The 19,678-nt window shown below is 40.1% G+C and overlaps 3 protein-coding genes across 7 annotated transcripts in view; all 3 read right to left on the bottom strand.

The window, feature by feature from the left end:
* WDR33 (WD repeat domain 33) overlaps window positions 1-8,664 on the bottom strand; it is a 71,545-nt gene extending 62,881 nt beyond the window's left edge. For 3 of the 4 annotated variants that reach the window (XM_063132438.1, XM_063132437.1, XM_063132440.1), the window contains exon 1: window positions 8,520-8,664. The gene's annotated coding sequence lies outside the window, so the exon portion shown is untranslated. The remainder of the gene's footprint in view (window positions 1-8,519) is intronic. The other variant, XM_063132439.1, reaches the window with a different exon arrangement.
* AMMECR1L (AMMECR1 like) overlaps window positions 1-19,678 on the bottom strand; it is an 82,695-nt gene that overhangs the window by 35,240 nt on the left and 27,777 nt on the right. The gene's annotated exons all lie outside the window — the stretch shown is intronic.
* Window positions 11,188-18,056, bottom strand: POLR2D (RNA polymerase II subunit D). 2 transcript variants are annotated; one of them, XM_063132444.1, is made up of 4 exons: window positions 17,959-18,056; window positions 16,919-17,066; window positions 15,486-15,581; window positions 11,188-12,057 (listed from the first exon to the last, which is right to left on the bottom strand). In XM_063132444.1, exons 1-4 carry the CDS (start codon window positions 18,029-18,031, stop codon window positions 11,979-11,981), a joined length of 396 nt encoding a protein of 131 aa, XP_062988514.1. In that variant the 5' UTR covers window positions 18,032-18,056; the 3' UTR covers window positions 11,188-11,978. The 2 variants fall into 2 exon arrangements, with proteins under 2 accessions (XP_062988514.1, XP_062988513.1); XM_063132443.1 differs by having other exon boundaries at window positions 16,919-17,099.

Here is a 19,678-nt window from a genome sequence, read left to right on the forward strand (position 1 = left end):
TTGATTAACCCTCAATTAGTAGTAGGGTTATGTGAGGGTTATTTAACCTTCAAATAACGTACAGTGGCCAGGTTTGCATAACACAGCACAACCCCCAAAAGCATTATATAAATGTAACAAATAAATACTGACAATACTATCTTCTAATATACAAAATGTTCTCCCATTGCAAACTATTGGGAATATGACAGTCATTTAAAATATTTAAGACAGAATCACATGAAGCAATTTGACAGTATGAACTGGTGTTCAGTTATTAGACTTGTACTGCAATCCTATGCATATTTACACAGTGTTAAGTCCCACACTGTGTTCAATGGGGCTTAGTCCAGAGTAAGTGTGTTTAAGATTGCAGCTTTAGAAGGCTTTGAAATTTCCAGTCCAGAATATCTGATCATGTGGAGTGCACGATACTGAAAAGTTTGTAGTGCTAATACAGATCATGTAGCTTCTCACCAGATATTTCCACAAGATAAATAAAAATATGTAACACCGTGCTGATATTCTGAGAATCAGTGATGTGGGTTTTCTGGAAGTTTTAAAATAAATCCAGAAAGTTTTCTGGAAAGTTTAACGTCACCAAAAATGTTCTAGTGTCCTAAATCAACTGGAATTTGATTTAGCATTTTCAGCCTATACTTAGTAAATAAACTAAAAGGCATGCTGTTTTAGGAACATAGGAAGCTACCTTACACGAAGTCAGCCCATAGTTCCATCAAGCTCACTACTGTTTATGTTCTGCACAAATCTCAAATGTTTTTCCAATTGCCAAAAGTATTTGAAATTAAATATCTGATTAGGAAAAGATAGAATAAAGTGTACTTAGTGTGGTTTAAATGTCATATTTGAACAAACTGAAAGCTTTAGTTGGAAAACTTTATTGGAAAAGTTGCAAATATTTCATTTCATCACAACTCAATAGCACATACTTTTTTCCACTTAACATAGTCATGGTGGCATCCTTAAACAGCAATGTATTTCTGTTGGGCTTGTTACAACGTAATACGAAAGCCATAGCTTATCACTACAGGAATGTGCCTAAGCCTCCTGCTAGGCTTGCCCCACCTTCTGTGAATTTGGAAGCTTTTGCTTCTGTGTTTGATGAACCACGGTTTGATTAACCAGCTGTCCAAACACAGACAACTTAATTATAGTTAGTAGAAAGAAGTCAACTTTAATGCATAGTTTATAAAGCTGGGTTGTTTTCACTATGAATAGTAAAGACTGACCACAGTTTAGGGTTTGAATGACACATTAAACAGAAGTGGAAGCTTGGCAGTTTTTCTGCCCTACATCACTCTTAAAAATTAAAATGCCAACACACACACAGAGAGAGAAATTAAGATTAACATTTCAAAAAAATTAAAATGGAAATGTTTCTATGGATTTTTGTGGTTAGACAAATTTTGGAAAAAAAACTACACAAATTTAATTGTTGCTTAAAATACTTAATTTACTTTTTTATAAACCAATCAATGTATCATTTTTTACTGAACTCTGATGTAAGTACCAAAAGGGATATAATTTATGCAGACATGAGGAGCTCATTGAACTATTGGTGTATGCCTAGATCTTCAGGATGTGCACTGGCTTTGACTACTTTTCAATTTTACCTTATGAAACAGCTACAATGCCCTCTTTTTCAGACTCAGACTTCATAAAAGTTTCCTTTGATGACTTGAGAAGTTGCAACTAGAGATCACTGTGCTGAAGCTGGGAGCCAAGATATGCTAATGTCAGCATTACTTTCCTATAGCCTTTCAAATGTAATTCATCAGTCCCTGTTGAACAGATTGGACCTTCAATAATGCACTGCTCTTTTGACTAACCTTTCAAATAATTAGGCAGGGATCATTGGCCCTACATCATTCACTCACACCTCTGTTCCTCTTCATTTCTTCCTCTTCCATTTTCTCTTAGTAGAAAATGTTCTATAACGGAAAGATTTCTATGGAAAGTATTCCATTTGTAGAAATGTTTCATAAAATTAATCAGTAACACTGCACCAGTTTACATGTAATGACAGCCCATGGGTTAAACAATCCATGGGCTGTTGGCAACAAGTGGGGAAGAGAGGGCACACTGCCTGCAGTGGATCAACCACTTGTTTTTAATCAGCAACCTATGATTGGCACATTCGAAGGTTGTTGAGCATGATGCAAGAACCCAGAAGCTCTGGGTTATTTAGGGGTGAAACATCGCAGCGGTTATTCCAATGATAATCCAAATATAAATATCATGCACAGCTATTAGGGTGTGCTTAAACCAGTAGGGTAAAAGTTTACACTGCCTTCATTCCCCCCCCCCCCCCTAAAATGTAATCAATGTACAGAAGCGTAAGCTACTGAGACACCATATCTTCAAATATTTACAACTTTTCCAATAAAATAAATTCCAAGTAAAATGTTGGATTTGTATAAAACATTTAAACCACACTGTACAATTTATTGGATTTTATTTCAGTTCACATACTTTTGGGTAATGCAAATGCTGAGTCATATTTTTTTTTAGTTTTGTTTACTAAATATAAACATATAATTTTATGGGAATCTGCTAAATTAGACCCTATTCTTCAGGGCAAGGGTGGGTACCATGGGTTATATGGGTTGCATGCAGTGCCAGGTTGGGGACTATATGCATGCACACACACACACTCTTCCACCCCCAAACAATTCCCTCTGGGATTGTTGTCCGCCCCCGCTCCTCACTACCAGCGAGGAAGAAATGATCTTCGCTCATCAGAATTGTTGAGGTGTATGGATTGGGGAGAAGTTAAAGCTTCTATCCCCACCCATGATCCTCACCAAGATTGCTGGTGCTACTAATTGTAGTGCCAGAACAAGAGTCTTTTCCCTGCAGCCCAGTTCTTTCATCATCAATTTTGGAACTGCACCAGGGGTGCCACAAAATCGTAGCAACTGCATCTGCCATATATTCCATAAATATGTATGGAATCACTATGTATGATCTTTAGCTCCCAAAACAAGACAAAATTATGAAACAATTCCTTTAAGTTAAATGGCAGTCCAATCTGACTCTAATAGCAGCCATCGATAATCCATCAAAATACTGCATAGTAATGATTTGTCTGAGATCCTTTATTGAGCTACTAGAAATAAGTAGAACTCAAGAACTGAGGAAAAAAGTACCTGCTGGGATTCATTCAAAGTGGGGCATCCTGGAACAACAAACCCACCCACCCCACTTCAAAGTTTGCTCCTGAGGGTTGGGGAACCATGGTCAGAAGGCTGCAGGGGCAAAGAGAGAAGGGGCAAATCCCATTGTCTGAGTGGAAGTTCGCTTGTGTGACGATGAATTTCACCCATTAAAAGCCAACAAAATTGTGCTTTTGGACACTTGCTCTTGGAAATGTAATAAACTATAATTTTACTGTCCTATTATAAAACCATCTTAACAGATGATTAATACCAAGGCATACTACTAGTAGCAGATCTCAAGTTCAAGAACAGATTACATGCAACCACCTGATCAGTAGTTTCTTGCATGTCGGTGGGCCACTGATGAATTCTGTGTGTCACAATCGCAGATTGAAATTAGGTGTCAGAAGTTGTACACTACTGAAATTTCGCTTTAAATATGACATAGCATACCATGCCCATTATCTGCACCTGAACAGATTAACACATTTCTATATCCTAGTGCACACATATTACCTAAATTTCTCTTCCATCTACATCTATTCTTCACATGCAATTATCTATCTTTTGTATTTCTGACAAGGGTATTAGAACTGGGGCTGAATTTTATATCAGAAGATAAAGATCTCACTTTATTCCACTATACATAATACATCAAGTAACCTTTCCACAGAGTGCAAAAGGTAAGTTAGCAACTAAGCACATGAAATCTCTCTAAAATACATGTAGAACTAGATGGAAGACAATCAAGCTCATCTAACACTGGGAAGCCAAGCAGTTTCCCTAAAGACTGACAATTTACAATTAGAAGAAAAACTTGTTCTGACTTCTTATACAGTGGCATTTCCCATGGCTTTTTGTACTCTGCAGCAGGTTCCTTTGGGATTGCTATGAAGCCAGCTTCTCTGGCAGAAGATATAGTTCCAGTTAATAGTTCGTGTGTGTGTGTGTGTGTGTGTGTGTGTGAAATATTTTTGCTTGGAGCCAATGGCCCTTTCTACACTTAAGGATTATCCCAGGAAAATGGAGTGATCGTCCCTGCCTGCTCCCGGGATCCCCTGTGTGTCATTTGGATGCACAGGGACGATCCAGGGAAAAAAGGCAGGTCTAGAAACAGCCAATGTAATACAACAGGACTTCTGCCTGTGCAACTGAACTTTCCTGACCTTTCCTTCCACCTGCAACCCCTCCCAAACACTTCAAATTTGGTTCAGAGAGTCCCCCAACTCTCCAAAGTAGTTTTGTGGGGGAGAACACAGGGCCGCAGATGGGAGAGGAAATTTATTCCACTAGAAGTTTCCCTTCCACTCATGGAATGACATTGTTAGATACAATCCTTTGCCTTTAAATCTTTTGATCATGGAACTTAAGAAAAATAAATTAATTACTACATGACCAAGCCAAACTACAGCTAAAAGTGCTGCTTTACTTGCCTAGCTACTGACCTGATTACATCTTGCTTTTTTCCATGCAACTCCAAGTCAGCTGATAAAGAAGCCACACAAAATAACTTCATTTTGAGGGGGATTAAGAAACGCAGTGGGACAAATCTCAAATATAGCCTTCACTTCTCATCTGATTAGCTGGATTCTTCTATTAAGCTAAGATTGCAGCCCCCAGCATGTTTATTTAAAAGCAAATCACTCTGTAATTTATAGGAACTTAAAGTGATTGTAGTTAGAATTATCAGTGTCTCAAACTCTGATCCCCAGCATGTCTTGAGATAATCCACAAGACCAAAACAACAAAAATAGGGAAAGATGCTAAGAGGCATTTTTCAAACCAAACAATGAGAAAGCCCCAAATTATACTTCTTCTGGACCCTGATTCAGGTGCCACTAAAAGATGGGGGTAAGAGTGGAGGAAGATCATAGATAAGGGGCTTTCAAATGGCAGGCATAATTTAAAAAACAACCAGGAAGAGTAGCACCCCCAGCTCACGAAGCTCTCATCAACAGAGTCTTTGAAAACCTAGCAATATTTTCCTCCTTCCTTCACTCCCAATATTCAGGAGCACGAAGAAATGTATTTATTCCAGAAGCCTTTAAAGCAGCCTCTCACAAAAGCAGCAGTTGTAATGTAAAAAAATGAGATGACTTTTAAAAACTAAGCAAACCAGAATACTGGTCTGTAATACAGCAAAGTTTAATAATGGCTGGATTAGATGTAATTAAGAGAAAAAAAAGCACAATAAGGCCACTTGAACAATAAAGCCTGGGGCTAATGTTTATTCTTATACAAACACAAGCTAACATCGAGTAAATCTATGCACATTTTCTCTCTCTCTCTCTACAATGAAATAAAGCACACAGGAACAATATGGGACACAAACAGAAGGTTGGATTTAAAGGTCCTGTGAGCAAATGGTGTTCCTGACACCCACTAGCCCCAGGGTTGAGGAAGCTATGGCCCTTCAATGTTCCTGGACTCCAACTCCCATCAGCCTCAGCCAGCACAGTCATGTTGGGAGCTGCAGACCATCATCATCTGGAGGGCCACATGATGCTAACTACCCCTGCGCTAACTGAAGCAGGGTGGTGGAATGATTTTTTTCCCCTGACACCCCCTTCTCCCTGAAAATCTGCTCCAGGGGACCATCTGAAAAAGTGTGGGAGGTAGTGAAAGGGGTTGTAGTGCAAGGGAGAACAGGCAAAAAACACCTCTTCCCCTTCCATTAGCAAGAGACTCCACTGGAACAAAGACATTTCTGCTCACAAAGAGAGTCCTTCCATGAACAGAAGGGCACATCTGAATCCAATATTATTAATAATAATTCAATTTATTAGACACTTTTCTCAGAAAAACAGTCAAGGTGTCTTAAAATTTTACCAGACTCTTTTTCAATAAAGTGAAGGTATAGCTTCACGAATAGTATCTTTACAATAAAAGCTTAATAGACAGAATTTGAGTCCGGTGGATGACATCGATTTTCCAACTTTGTCTAAATATAGGTAACTGAAGAAAGTATGCAGTATAATGGTCTTTCTGACAAGTGAATATTTCAGGATGTTAAGATTTAATTGTACCAAATATCCATTCCCTTACTGCATCTCCCCCACACACCCATCCCATTGCAGGACCATAGGGAACTGCTCAGGAAATTAATAAAATTAACTTGATATTCAAATTTCAAGAAGATAAATAAGAGTTAAAAATCAAAAGAAATAAAATGTATTCATTCTTCAGGATGCTTTAAGAAGAAATGTCACACATAACTATTTCAAAGGGTATCCAAATCTGCATATTTGAGATGCTAGCTACTGTTTCAAAAAAACCCAGTTCAAACAAAAGTTTGTATCAACTATTTTTATATGAAATGGTAGCTAACATAAAATAGTATGTTTGAAATATAAGCTGTATACTATGAACTATTTTGAAGTAATAAGCAAGAATTTGAAACAAAATATTAAGTATTTTCTTGGTTCAGTAATGTTTTACTTCAATTTCCAGAAGTAAAGTCATGTTAGTCTATTTCAGTAAAAAATAACAAGACAGCTTAAATACTAACCAATTCATTCTGGCATAAGCTTTTTCAGATTGTAGTCCAATTCATCAGATATATGAAGTGTTTGGAGTTTTTCGAGTATATATTAAACAGTATATACCTGAAACAACAGGTTACGGTATATATGGTGGTGGGAGAATTATAAACAGTGAGGTCAGAAGGAAATTTAAATGCAGATTGTTACTTCAGTACTATCACTTTATTAATAGTGTCACTGTTATTTACCTGAAACTCTCAATAAAAGCTCTTGCATGACACATACTGTAGTCCACAAAAGCTTATATCAGAATATATATTTTTACTTTAGGGTGCCACAAGACCCTTTGTTATTTTACTTCAAGATTACCAAAATCTTGTGGCTTTACAACCAAACTACAATGCTTGTCCCAAATTTGTTCATTTTAAAACTTAGATCTTACCTTTCTGCCTAAAATACACACCAAAGGTGACTTAAAATAGAACATAAAGAGTTCCTGGAATACATAATCACACAATTGATTTTTTTTGTAGTATTAGAGTACAGTTAAGTCTAACGCATCTGACTTCTAAGAGAATATAGAAACATTACTACTTTGCATACGAGGCAGCTCCAGGTTTTATAATATGTGTATATTAACCCATAACAACCCTACATCAAGTAGTATACTACAGGAATATGGCTTGAACATGGTCCAACTTGTACACTGGCAAAAACATTACTTGATACCCTTTTTGAAAACTGTAGATTTCCTCATTTTGAGAAAATTGAAGTTAGGAAGTACTTCATTATTTTATTACCAGAGATATACTGGCAGAAGCTATAATCCTAACCACACTTTTTGGAACTCTTTTGAATTTATAAGTGTCAGTAGTGTTTCAAAATTAAAAAAAATACTAACATTTACAAAATTTAAGGATACTTTTATACATTTTCTATCAACTTTACTACAGGTGAAATCCTATGCACATTTAAACAGAAAAAAAGTCCTACAATTCCCAGCATGCTGGAAGTTATACATTTTATTTTCTGTCTAAACACACATAAGATTGTACCCTAAGGAGTCTGATTAAACTAACATCTGAAAGGATTTTAAATATATATATATCACTAGCAGCACAATTCTATGATGTTTGCTCAGAAGGAGATCCCACTGTGATCAAACGGATTTAAATAGGGGTAAATAGGATTGCAGCCTGACCTCTTTCCTAGTTAGAGCTGCTACCTTTTCTACTAAAACACTAGACTACTTGAAAACCCATTACATTAAAAATACTAATGTTATATTTATCATCTATGTAGCACATTTTACGGATCCGAAACTATGATATCTACTAGTGACTAGTCCTTACAACAGTTCGGCAAGCTGGACCAATATTACCATTACACCATTACAAATGAGGGGTGAGAGAAGCCACCTCGTGAGAGAATGGTTGAGGTGAAACCTGAACAGGGAAATTCCACTTCATAGAGCGCATTCATAACCACTGCGCTACACCTTAGGCGTTCCCTTTACCTACTACACACCGCCTACAGTCAGGTCAAGACTGCTTATTGTGTCCTGTTCGAAGCAGCAGGACAGAAAGATGGCCAAGTCTCCCTTATGGTTTTCTAAGTGACGAGCTTTGGCTCTTTCCCGGATTGAAGAGTTTATAGTTCTTTTCAAGCCCTCCTCTCACAACTTCATGCCAGCCTCCCTCGTTCCACCCACAATACCTTCCTATCCGGGCTTTCAGCCGCAGGCCCTTCGTCGCCAATAGCCTCACAGCGGAACTCTTCGCGGCCTAAACATGGCGGAAACCGCGGCAGTGCTCCGGCTTACGGGAATTTCTCCTCTCCACCCTCATGTCACCCAATCTCCCTGCCAAGAGACACTCACAAAACAGCTGCTCACGGAGCCCCGCGTCGTGGGGCCCCGACGTCCAGAGCTCTCCTATCCCGGAAGCTACTACCTCACGAGCCGTCGCCGCCGCCACCATCCGCCATCTTCCCCACCAGCAACCGGAGGCGGTGCACACGATGGACGTCATTGCGCACGCCAAGCAAAGGGAGGGAGAGAGCGAAAGCGCTCAATATGCGCATGCGCTTTCAGAATCAGGCGAGGTGCGACATCTTCTTGCGACTGTAGGCGAGTTACACCGCAGGGGCTCCCGGCTGCCATTCCGGAAAGGGAAGCTCTCGTCATGTAAGAGAGAACGGCAGTCGCGGCCGAAGAGAATAAATAAACCCAGTCACGAACAGTAGTATAATCTATTACTAAGAAGTCTCAAAATAGTCTCTATTTCGTGTTTTTGGGTGTATTCTAAAATGCATCTTCGGGCGGGAAAACGAGGATGGCGGTAGAGAAAGGAAAGCCAGCAGAAAAACACAGATTTGTGTGGTAGAAAAAAAATAGACATGTTAACAAGAAATGAAGGTTTTACCCCCAAGGTATTCCATCATCCATATCCTCTATGCAGTCCGTGGGCTTAGGAACACTTAAAGCTCCATATGATAGGTTTGTAAAATGGGAGGCGGGGACACCACAACAAAGATTGCACTAATATGTGCATACATACTTACCTGGGGGTAACACTCATTGAACTCAATTGGTCTTTTGTACAAATACATATAGGGCCATTGTAAAAGTTTTAAACAGTGACTGGGAAAACGGTTGATCTTGGAAATACTAAAGCAGTAGCCTATAGCAGTGGAAAAACCTCATCAGGTACAGCTGGGAACTGATGGAAGCTGTTGCATCTCCAACAGGAATCTGGCTATTTAGAGTATGGTACAAAGTAGCTTTTACATGTGCCACATTCAGATTAAGTTTGCAGAGGTGTATCCTAGAGGATGTGTTGGGTCTTTATAGTTTTAAAGTAGGAGATGTAGAATAGGTCCAATCCAAAAGATTTATAGTTTAACTTAATGTTTACAAGTTATTCTGCAATAGAACACATTGGTTTGGGGCCAGGTTATCTGAAGGAACGCCTCCTCCCATATGTACCTACCCAGACCTTAAGATCATCTACAGGGGGCCTTCTCCGTGAGCCCCTGCCAAAGGAAGTGAGGCAGGTGGCTACTAGGAGGAGGGCTTTCTCCGCTGTGGCACCCCGGTTGTGGAACGAGCTCCCCAGAGAGGTCCGCTTGGCGCCTACACTGTACTGCTTTCGTTGCCAGCTGAAGACCTTTTTATTCACTCAGTATTTTAACACTTAATTTTAACTTAAATTTAAATTTTACTGTTTTAACTCTGTATTTTAATCCTATATCAACTTTGCTGTGTGGTTTTATCCTGGTTGCGCTTTTTATATTGTATTTCGTAATTGTGTTTTAAACTGTTGGGTGTTTTACTGTGGTTTTAATTTTTGTGAACCGCCCAGAGAGCTTCGGCTATTGGGCGGTATAAAAATGTAATAAATAAATAAATAAATAAATTGGTTAACAGACAAACCATTTTCAATTAAGACCTAAAGCCAAGATCTTAAATACATCAAACAAAAGACGTATGTATCCTGTTACGGCTGGGTGGATTTGCACTAGCAGTTTTAAAAGAGGACAGAACAAGGAAATGGTGGTATAATTCATAAAGTGTTGAGATTAGATCATTTTTTACAAATAAATACCCAGACATTAATAAGCAGATTAAAGACTACTCACTTGGTTAGTCCAAGAACAAATTATTTTGCATATAAGCTTTTTCAAACTAATAATTCTAGTTATAACCTATATACTGGAAGACTACTGGTTATTGGAAAGTATCCAACAGGGTGCTGTGCCCCTGCTGATTCTGTCTTGCAAGCAGCATCCACCACTTGCAGAACAGAGATGTAGCACTTCTGTGAGCAACCGGAAACAGTCATTCGCATAAAGCTTTGCTGACCTATCCTGATCCAGAAACGAGGGCTTTTGCTTGTTTTGGGACTTCTTTTAGGAAGCATTAAATATCTGATGCAAAAGTGGTGCATCCCACTTGCACAACAGAAACAGTGAGAGGGACCACTTGTAGAAATGGATTGGTGGACGCACGGTGCCCTGTTGAATACTTCCCACTTAATAGTAGAAGGATATATTAACCAGGATTTATCAAACAGCTTCAGACTATTCATACTCTGAATTTGCTGGTGGAAAGATCCAATTTTTATGACTGAGGTTTTACTTTGTAATTCAGTTGCTCTTGATAACCTGTTATTTTCATTTGCTGAGGTTTGGAGAATGGTATTACTTTAACAGACAAACCATTTCATAGTCTTTTGAAGTGCTTTTAGGGAAAGAAAATGGAGGCACCAACTCCCTCCTCAAAGTAATTTTAATAGCTAGATGATAAACACCCCATCAGTGTTAACTGTTCATTGATGTCTAGGGTAACTTCTATATCAGTAGTGTATTTCTGCCTCGTTGAAGGGTATGGATCACATGTTTCTAGCTTATAGCTTCAGCTGAAATGGTAATCAGGCTTCTTTCACATTTTAAGTAAGGCAACTCCTACTGAACTAAAAACTGCTACTTATAGTCACTCATGCTTAACTTTGAACATTAGATGGTATCAGTTTCCAGTCACAGTTCCAAAAAAAAAGCACAAAGGTGTTATTTTCTTTTTCCAAAACATATACACCATTAGGTAACTGTCATGTAAAGCAATATATCTAAATTAAACATATAACTTATTACATGAATATACCAACATATAGCAAAAACTTTAGATGCAGTTTAGTATTCCAACAAATTCATTTCCTCTGCTATCTGTGCCCCACCCCCCACAGCTCAACTGGAATTTTGTTTAAAAAATTATATTAATGAATGGATAAGAACATTTACAAATCATAGTACCCTTCTTAGAAATACTGTACTTTAATTCACACAAAACAATTGTACGAAACTATTCTTAAAGAGAGAAATTGCTGATCAAACCACACAAGAAGCCACACAAATTTATTAATCCTGATTCTATATTTACAATTTTCCAAAAGATATTTCCTCTTATCTTAGGGAACATGTGTTCAAACTGAGAATTGTGCCTTCATTTATTGTTTCTGACCTCAGAAACATTCTGTCTAGTACGAGGATGAAGACAACAGTTTGGAAATAAATACTAAACTCATCAGACCAAACTTCCCAGAGTTCTATTGTCTTATATCACATGAATCTTTCCAACTCTGTCAATATTCAACAAGTCCAAAGAGCTGCAACCCCAGTTTTTAAAATACGTGTTGGGTGGGACGCAAAATTTTATCCTGCATCAGCTTCTCTTTGTTGTCAAATGATAGCTAGGTTTGGTCCACTAGTACATGGGAACAAATGTGGGTGTCAGCCCAGCCACCCACAATGTTCAGACTACAGAAGGGTCTGGCAATTTCTTCTAATACTGAAAGCTTCTTTTTGTCTGGATATCATCAAGAATTTGCTGCAACTCTTCATCTTCAAACCGACCCTCTAAGCTGAAAGATAAAAGTAAGCAGTGGTTAACTTTCTAAAAATAGTGCTGAAAGTGAGAGAACTCAGTCTACATAGTAATGCCTTCCCATAACACATACTGTAAGGCTGAACCATCGAATCATAGAATAACATATTTGGAAGGGGCCTACAAGGCCATCGAGTCCAACCCCCTGCTCAATGCAGGAATCCACCCTAAAGCATCCCTGACAGATGGTTGTCCAGCTGCCTCTTGAAGGCCTCTAGTGTGGGAGAGCCCACAACCTTCCTAGGTAACTGATTCCATTGTCGTACTGCTCTAACAGTCAGGAAGTTTTTCCTGATGTCCAGCTGGAATCTGGCTTCCTTTAACTTGAGCCCGTTATTCTGTGTCCTGCACTCTGGGAGGATCGAGAAGAGATCCTGGCCCTCCTCTGTGTGACAACCTTTTAAGTATTTGAAGAGTGCTATCATGTCTCCCCTCAATCTTCTCTTCTCCAGGCTAAACATGCCCAGTTCTTTCAGTCTCTCTTCATAGGGCTTTGTTTCCAGACCCCTGATCATCCTGGTTGCCCTCCTCTGAACACGCTCCAGCTTGTCTGCGTCCTTCTTGAATTGTGGAGCCCAGAACTGGACGCAATACTCTAGATGAGGCCTAACCAGGGCCGAATAGAGAGGAACCAGTACCTCACGCGATTTGGAAGCTATACTTCTATTAATGCAGCCCAAAATAGCATTTGCTTTTTTTGCAGCCACATCGCACTGTTGGCTCATCTTCAGCTTGTGATCTACAACAATTCCAAGATCCTTCTCGTTTGTAGTATTGCTGAGCCAAGTATCCCCCATCTTGTAACTGTGCATTTGGTTTCTATTTCCTAAATGTAGAATTTGGCATTTATCCCTATTAAATTTCATTCTGTTGTTTTCAGCCCAGCACTCCAGCCTATCAAGATCACTTTGAAGTTTGTTTCTGTCTTCCAGGGTATTAGCTATCCCACCCAATTTGGTGTCATCTGCAAATTTGATAAGTGTTCCCTGCACCTCCTCGTCCAAATCATTAATAAAAATGTTGAAGAGCACTGGGCCCAGGACTGAGCCCTGCAGTACCCCACTCGTTGCCTCTCCCCAGTTTGAGAAGGTTCCATTGATAAGTACTCTTTGAGTCCGATGCTGTAGCCAACTGTGAATCCACCTAATAGTTGTTCCATCTAGCCCACTTTTAGTAGTTTGTTAATCAGAATATCATGGGGCACTTTGTCAAAAGCTTTGCTGAAGTCAAGATATATGATGTCCACAGCATTCCCACAGTCCACAAGGGAGGTTACCCGATCAAAAAATGAGATCAAATTAGTCTGACAGGACTTGTTCCTGACAAATCCATGTTGACTTCTAGTAATCACAGCATTGATTTCAAGGTGTTTACAGACTGACTTCTTTATAATCTGCTCCAGAATTTTCCCAAGGATGGATGTCAGACTGACTGGTCTGTAGTTCCCAGGTTCTCCCTTTTTGAAGATAGGGACAACGTTAGCCCTCCTCCAGTTGTCCGGCACCTCACCCGTCTTCCATGATTTTGCAAAGATAATAGACAAAGGTCCTGTGGTTGGGCATTTGACTGGTCAAATGAGGGTCAAATTTTCTCCAGCATTAACTTTATTAGAACAGAAAGATACTTCTGTTCATTACAAAACAAATTAGTTTCTTGTATGAAAAAATGTAAAGAATCAGGATCAGGACTGAGCTCCATGCTTGTATGCTCCCTCCTTCCTTATTGCTTAGAGCTCAATGCATTACTTACTGGGTTATTATAGCATGCCATTGAGTCCAAACCAGGATAATATGAATTCAGCATGCCTTCCAACCCAGATTGGCAAACCACTGTTTGATCTAGGTTTGAACTCACTCAAACCAATTTGGATGCAACTGCATACTATGATTTTATTAAACTTGTTACTGGTTCTCCAGATTATGGTCTGAATTGGAGGATCATCTGCATGTAGTCAATGTTTGGTAAGGTCTCTATAAATGCGAATGGTTCACTGAACAGCCCTTCTCTTTGGTATTATCCTGGAACACCAGGTCATACTACTGTTGTATGACGTACCACAAGGTGCCATCCTATCCCCAATGCTGTTTAACATCTACATGAAACAGCTGGGAGAGATCATCCGGAGGCATGGGGCGGGGTGCTATCAGTATGCTGATGACACTCAAATATATTTCTCTATGCCTTCAATAACAGCGTCAGCTAATGATAGTGGGTCTCCTCTGAATGAATGCTTGGAGGCAGTAATGAGCTGGATGAGGAAAAACAAACTGAAGCTGAATCCAGACAAAACAGAGGTGCTTGCTGTCAAGGGCTCTGACCTAGGTTTGGAGGTGTGTCAGCCAGTTCTGGATGGGGCTACACTCCCCCTGAAAGACTGTGTTCGCAGTTTGGGGGTGCTCCTGGATCCGTCGCTCCAAATGACAGCCCAGATGGATGCGACAGCCAGGAGTGCCTACTATCAGCTTCGGCTGATACGCCAGCTGCGCCCCTTCTTAGAGTCAGAAGACCTAAAGACAGTAGTGCACGTGCTGGTAACCTCAAGGCTTGACTTCTGCAATGCACTCTACATAGGGCTACCGTTGTACCTAGTTCGGAAACTTCAACTAGTTCAAAATATGGCAGCCAGGTTGGTCACCGGTACATCTAGGGGTGAGCATATTACCCCAACATTAAAATCACTCCACTGGCTGCCAATTAGTTTCCGGGCAAAGTACCAAGTGTTGGTCATTACCTTTAAAGCCCTAAATGGTTTGGGTCCAGGTTACCTGCGGGATCGCCTTCTCCCATATAGTCCGCTCCGCACACTCAGGTCCTCTGGGGTGAACTTACTTCAGTCAGCTAAAACTAGGCTGACATCAGTTTCCCAGAGGACCTTTTCTTCTGTCACCCCCAGATTGTGGAATGGCCTGCTGGAGGAGATTCGTAATATTAACTCTCTGTGTGATTTTAAGGCAGCTTTAAAGACTAGCCTTTTCCGGCAGGCCTATCCAGATCAATATTAAATCATGAATTTTTAAGATGTATTGATTCCTGTTCTAATGTTGTTCCCCGCCTCGATCCAAAGGGAGAGGCGGGTAAGAAATAAATATATTATTATTATTACAAATACTTTTTCATGAAATAATAACAAAAAATAAAGCCAAGGATCAGCAACTATTTAAAAAGGGAGTGAGTTTTAAAAAAGCAAATGTGCTAAGTAGACAGTAGGCTAGTTCTTCAAGCACCATGGCTTCATGGAATATTTGACAAAATTTGACCGTGGTCAAACCACAGGCAGACAACTTATAATATTTGATCAGGGAATGCCATTCCCCAGGTGGGAATGCCACTACTGATGCTTCTGTTGTTCCTACTTTGTAAACCCTCTGGGTCATGATAATAATTCTTTGACTTCGTGTAACTCACCTGGGTATTAAAGCTTTGGCCTCCTCAGCTGTTTCAGGACAAAGATTAGCTAAACATGCCAATTCAAATTTATGGAGCTTCTTCTGGAGCAACAAACTGTAGGTGGGGGGAGAGAAAAAAGAAAAGTAATTGCAGAAGAAAATGAAAGCAGAATGTTGTCAAACAAGTAATATAAAATAATACAGTTGAAAGGAAGCAAATTAAAGACACATTCCTATTAGATCCACCCTGGCTATGCATAAGCATCCAAACCAGGAGGCTTACAAGTATCCAATGCAGAGCGGGAGACATCTTGAGTCTCCCAGCCTGCATTTTCACTAGAAGGGCATTTGAGTCTGTCTATCGGAGGCCTCGGAAAGGGGGAGGATGAAGATGGCTGGGGATAGCTCATATCCCTGCTACCCCAGTCCCTCCACCCCCACTTATGGAAAAGCCCCCTTTCTCTCCTTATGAGCGCATGTTTGTGAGCTCATAGAGGCAGCCAGCATAGTTCTCTCTGTGATGGCTGTGAGGGAAGTGCAGTTTCCTGGCTCCAAAGTCAGAGCCCTGTCGCCGACCTCAGAACCAAGAATAAATATTTTTATTTATTTATTTATTTATTTATTACATTTTTATACCCCCCAATAGCCGAAGCTCTCTGGGCGGTTCACAATATATATATATATATATATATATATATATATATATGTTATGCCTGCCTCCCCACGCCCGACACAGTTTAGGATTGCTCCCTCCAAATGTTTTACAGAGTATTTTATTTTTTCAGTACCTAGACTAGACATGCAGCTATACAACTATATATGATAATACAGACAAAAACATAAGGCACTTGAATATCACAAATACTACATATAAACACATGGTTTCCATTGTTAAGTAATCCAAATATTCCAACTTCTGAGCAAAGTAACACTTCTATATTATCTACCCCACCAAAAGTAGTATTTCAACATATTTAGACCATTTTAGCTGAAAGAGTTGTTTCTTTGCAGCCCTTCTGGTATCTTAACCAGATTATATTTCCAATATCCAAGTACATATTAATAAATTGCTACCAATATCAGTATCAATCTTACTTACTATTCAGGAAAAACATAAAAAACAACAACCCTAAGTCACTCCAGATCTACAGAGACATAATAACTCTAAAGATTAAGTACATAAAGGGGCTTTAGATCAACAGCAAGCTAGAAAGGCTGTTTCCCATTGATACATAATGTAAAAACAACTAAACAACCTCCATATTTAAATACAGACCTAAAAGAATGCAAATATGGTGCTAAGATGATCCAACAGATATCACAGATTTAACATTGAAAACAAATCTATTTGCATATGGCAATGTTTTTCTTTGTTCAGTTAGGGAAGCTATACTCTTCCATATTAGTGCTCGTATTAGCTGATTTTAAATGTTTTATTAAAAAAATTCTTACCTACGGACACTAGCAATAGTCTCCCGATTTTTGAAGCGGCTGAAGCGAGCAGTGTAGTTCAAAGTTTTCATGAAGACTTCAGAGAGCTCCTGCTCATCTTCTGCACTCTCATTCTGCTGCTTCCGATGTTCAAGAAGCATGTGCACTTCTGAATTTAGAAGAGTTTCTGCAGTTTCAAATTCTGTATGCAAAGATGGGTATAGTAGAAACGGATAAATCAAGAGACATTGGACTGATCAGACATCTGATGATAAATATGGCCTAATTCACCCACAAATTGCAGGGACATATGCCACACTTGGGTTGCTTCCTGTTTCCATGAAGCACCAACAGCAGCACTTGGGGTCATTCACAAGTTAACTTGATTAATTAGATTAGTGGTCTTACTGAAGATGCCAACTTAATGTTGTTGCTATTAAAGCTATTATCCACAGGCAGTTCAACCACAGAATTTGCAAGTATTACACTGAAGTAACAGGACGAAAGCTGTTTGGATATATTAATGACATCCAAGATTTCAAAGTATAGGGGATTGACCATGTTTGTGCATGTTAATAGTTGGAACAAAATATACTTGGAGTCAGGAACAAATCAAACAATTATCAAAACTGTGAAACCTACAGTGCTGTAGGCTAGCCACATAAACAGTGTCCTGTTGTTTGCACAAGCCGGCTACTTCCAGAGAGTCAACTATCACAAGTTATTTGCCCATCAGCTACTCCGGCGGGGACTATTACTACTAAATACTCCTCCTCCAAAACGGGTTCACAAGCAGTCTCCCATCCAGGGAAAGAGCAGACTCGGAGGTCCTGCTGCAGCATGTGTCTTGAGACCCCAGCCCTGGGCCTGAATCAAAGGAGAGGCAACAATGGAATGCATATTAACCTAGGATGGGGCGATGTTATGCATTACAACGTCCAGGGAGGTCGGTCGCCTCACACGCCGGCGGCGCCTCCTCTGGGGCAGCCTTCGTTAGCAACTGACACTCGCCAGCCATGTTGTTTCTCCTACAATTCCCTTCCCTAGACCCAGGCGCTCACCCTTGGGAAAGACGAGCTGAGAAGCGTCTTCCTCCACATCCACAGCTCGCGTATCAGTACCTCCGGCCGCCATCACCTCACCCGGCCCCAGAAACCAAAGCGTCCGGCCGGCCGGAAAGGGAACCTGAGCCGATATCGCCAATGCCCTCTTGCGGAGGGAGGGAGAAAGCGACGCTGCCCTGACTCCGCCCTCTGGCTGGCGGGAATTCTCTGAGAAAGGCGCCGCGGGCTCCCGAAGCTGACAGAGAAAACAGGGCATTTAGGATTGCTGTTCAGTAGCGCCTTGTCGAGATTAGCGCCGCCGCCCTATTTGGTCGTATGGCGGAAAATGTACACTTACAGCGTGGCGCTGTGTTCAGTGAGGCTTATTCCCTCGCCAGTGACGTATATACACAAGTTGCTGGGGAACATGGGTGAGAGGGTGCTGTTACAGCATGGTTGAGTTCGGACGACACTCTTATCCACGGAGGGGTGTGTGTAATGGGAACAAAATGGAAAACCGTTGATTAACGTGTCGTCCGAACTCAGCCCATGTCTTGCTTGTGGGTTCCTGGTCGACAGCTGGGTAGCCACTGTGCCAACAGATAACTGGACTAGATGGTCTGATCCATCATGGCTTTTATGTTCTTAAGTGTGTTTATGATTGAATTCAGTGGGATTTACTGGGATTTATTTATTACATTTATATACTGCCCCGTAGTCGAAGCTCTCTGGGCGGTTTTACAAAAGTTAAAAACAATGAACATTAAAAACAAATATACAAAATTTAAAAAGCATAAAAACAATACCCATTTAAAACAATTTTTATTTATTTGTTACATTTTTATACCGCCCAATAGCTGAAGCTCTCTGGACGGTTTAATTAAGAAAGCTTTTATTTTTCACTGTACTCCTGAATTCCTGTTGCTGTCTTAGGACCACTCTAGCAGTCCCTACCCACAGTGGGAGCTGCGGATCAGTCAACTATTCTGGCGCAACTTCAGAGTTAATATGCATCGAATTATAGAGTCCTGGAACGTGTTTTCAATATTCAAGGCTCTGACACAAGTAAGGTCGACTTCTAGGTCAGGGAACAGAACAGAGATTCTGGTCCGAAAGTCACAAAAGAAAAGAATTAAGCATTGCAAGGGGGGCAATCCTATCTGGAGTATCAAATCCATAATTATGGGGCTTTTACCATTTATTGTCTGAGTTATCACCCCAATCTAATAGCAAAATCCTATACATGCCTAATCAAAAGTAAGCCCCATTGTCCTCGATGAGGCCCACTCCCAGGTTAGTGAGTACAGAACTGTAGTCTGTGTAATGTGTGTGTATCCTTCTATTTGTGTATATACCTTACAGATCTGCTATTGTCCAAGGTTGCCACCGTTGGATCTAGGTATTTTTTTCTAAAATAGCCATCCGAGTGGGGTAGGGTTGTTCTGGGAAAGCATTAAGCCAACTGAATAGAACTGAGTGCTAACTCTTCTGCCCAATGTATTTTGATTGATTTACAGCATTTATATACCGCTCCACATCTGAACAGATTCTGGAGCTGTGAACAATAAGAAATGATAAAAAGATAAAATAAAACTATTAAAATTGTTATTTTTTAAAACAGTACTGGTAAAAAAATGTGGCTGGTCATCAAGGAAAGCTTCCTGAAATAAAGATGACCTCTAGAGGCAGGGTATTGCTAAGGTCTTTATATAATCACATTGTACACTAATCAGCTGAC

The sequence above is a fragment of the Elgaria multicarinata genome, chromosome 8 (assembly GCF_023053635.1).
Source record: "Elgaria multicarinata webbii isolate HBS135686 ecotype San Diego chromosome 8, rElgMul1.1.pri, whole genome shotgun sequence".
In the NCBI taxonomy this organism is placed as follows: Eukaryota; Metazoa; Chordata; class Lepidosauria; order Squamata; family Anguidae; genus Elgaria; species Elgaria multicarinata.

Bases quoted from the DNA above. Each gene is read 5' to 3' on its own strand.
- POLR2D (XM_063132443.1), bottom strand. From the start codon at position 18,031: ATGGCGGCCGGAGGTACTGATACGCGAGCTGTGGATGTGGAGGAAGAC. The intron at 17,100-17,958 runs GTGAGCGCCTGG...CTTTGCATACAG, and splicing joins TCAGCTCGTCTTTCCCAAGG to AATTTGAAACTGCAGAAACT. The intron at 12,058-15,485 runs GTGAGTTACACG...TTTATCTTTCAG, and splicing joins GCCAAAGCTTTAATACCCAG to CTTAGAGGGTCGGTTTGAAG.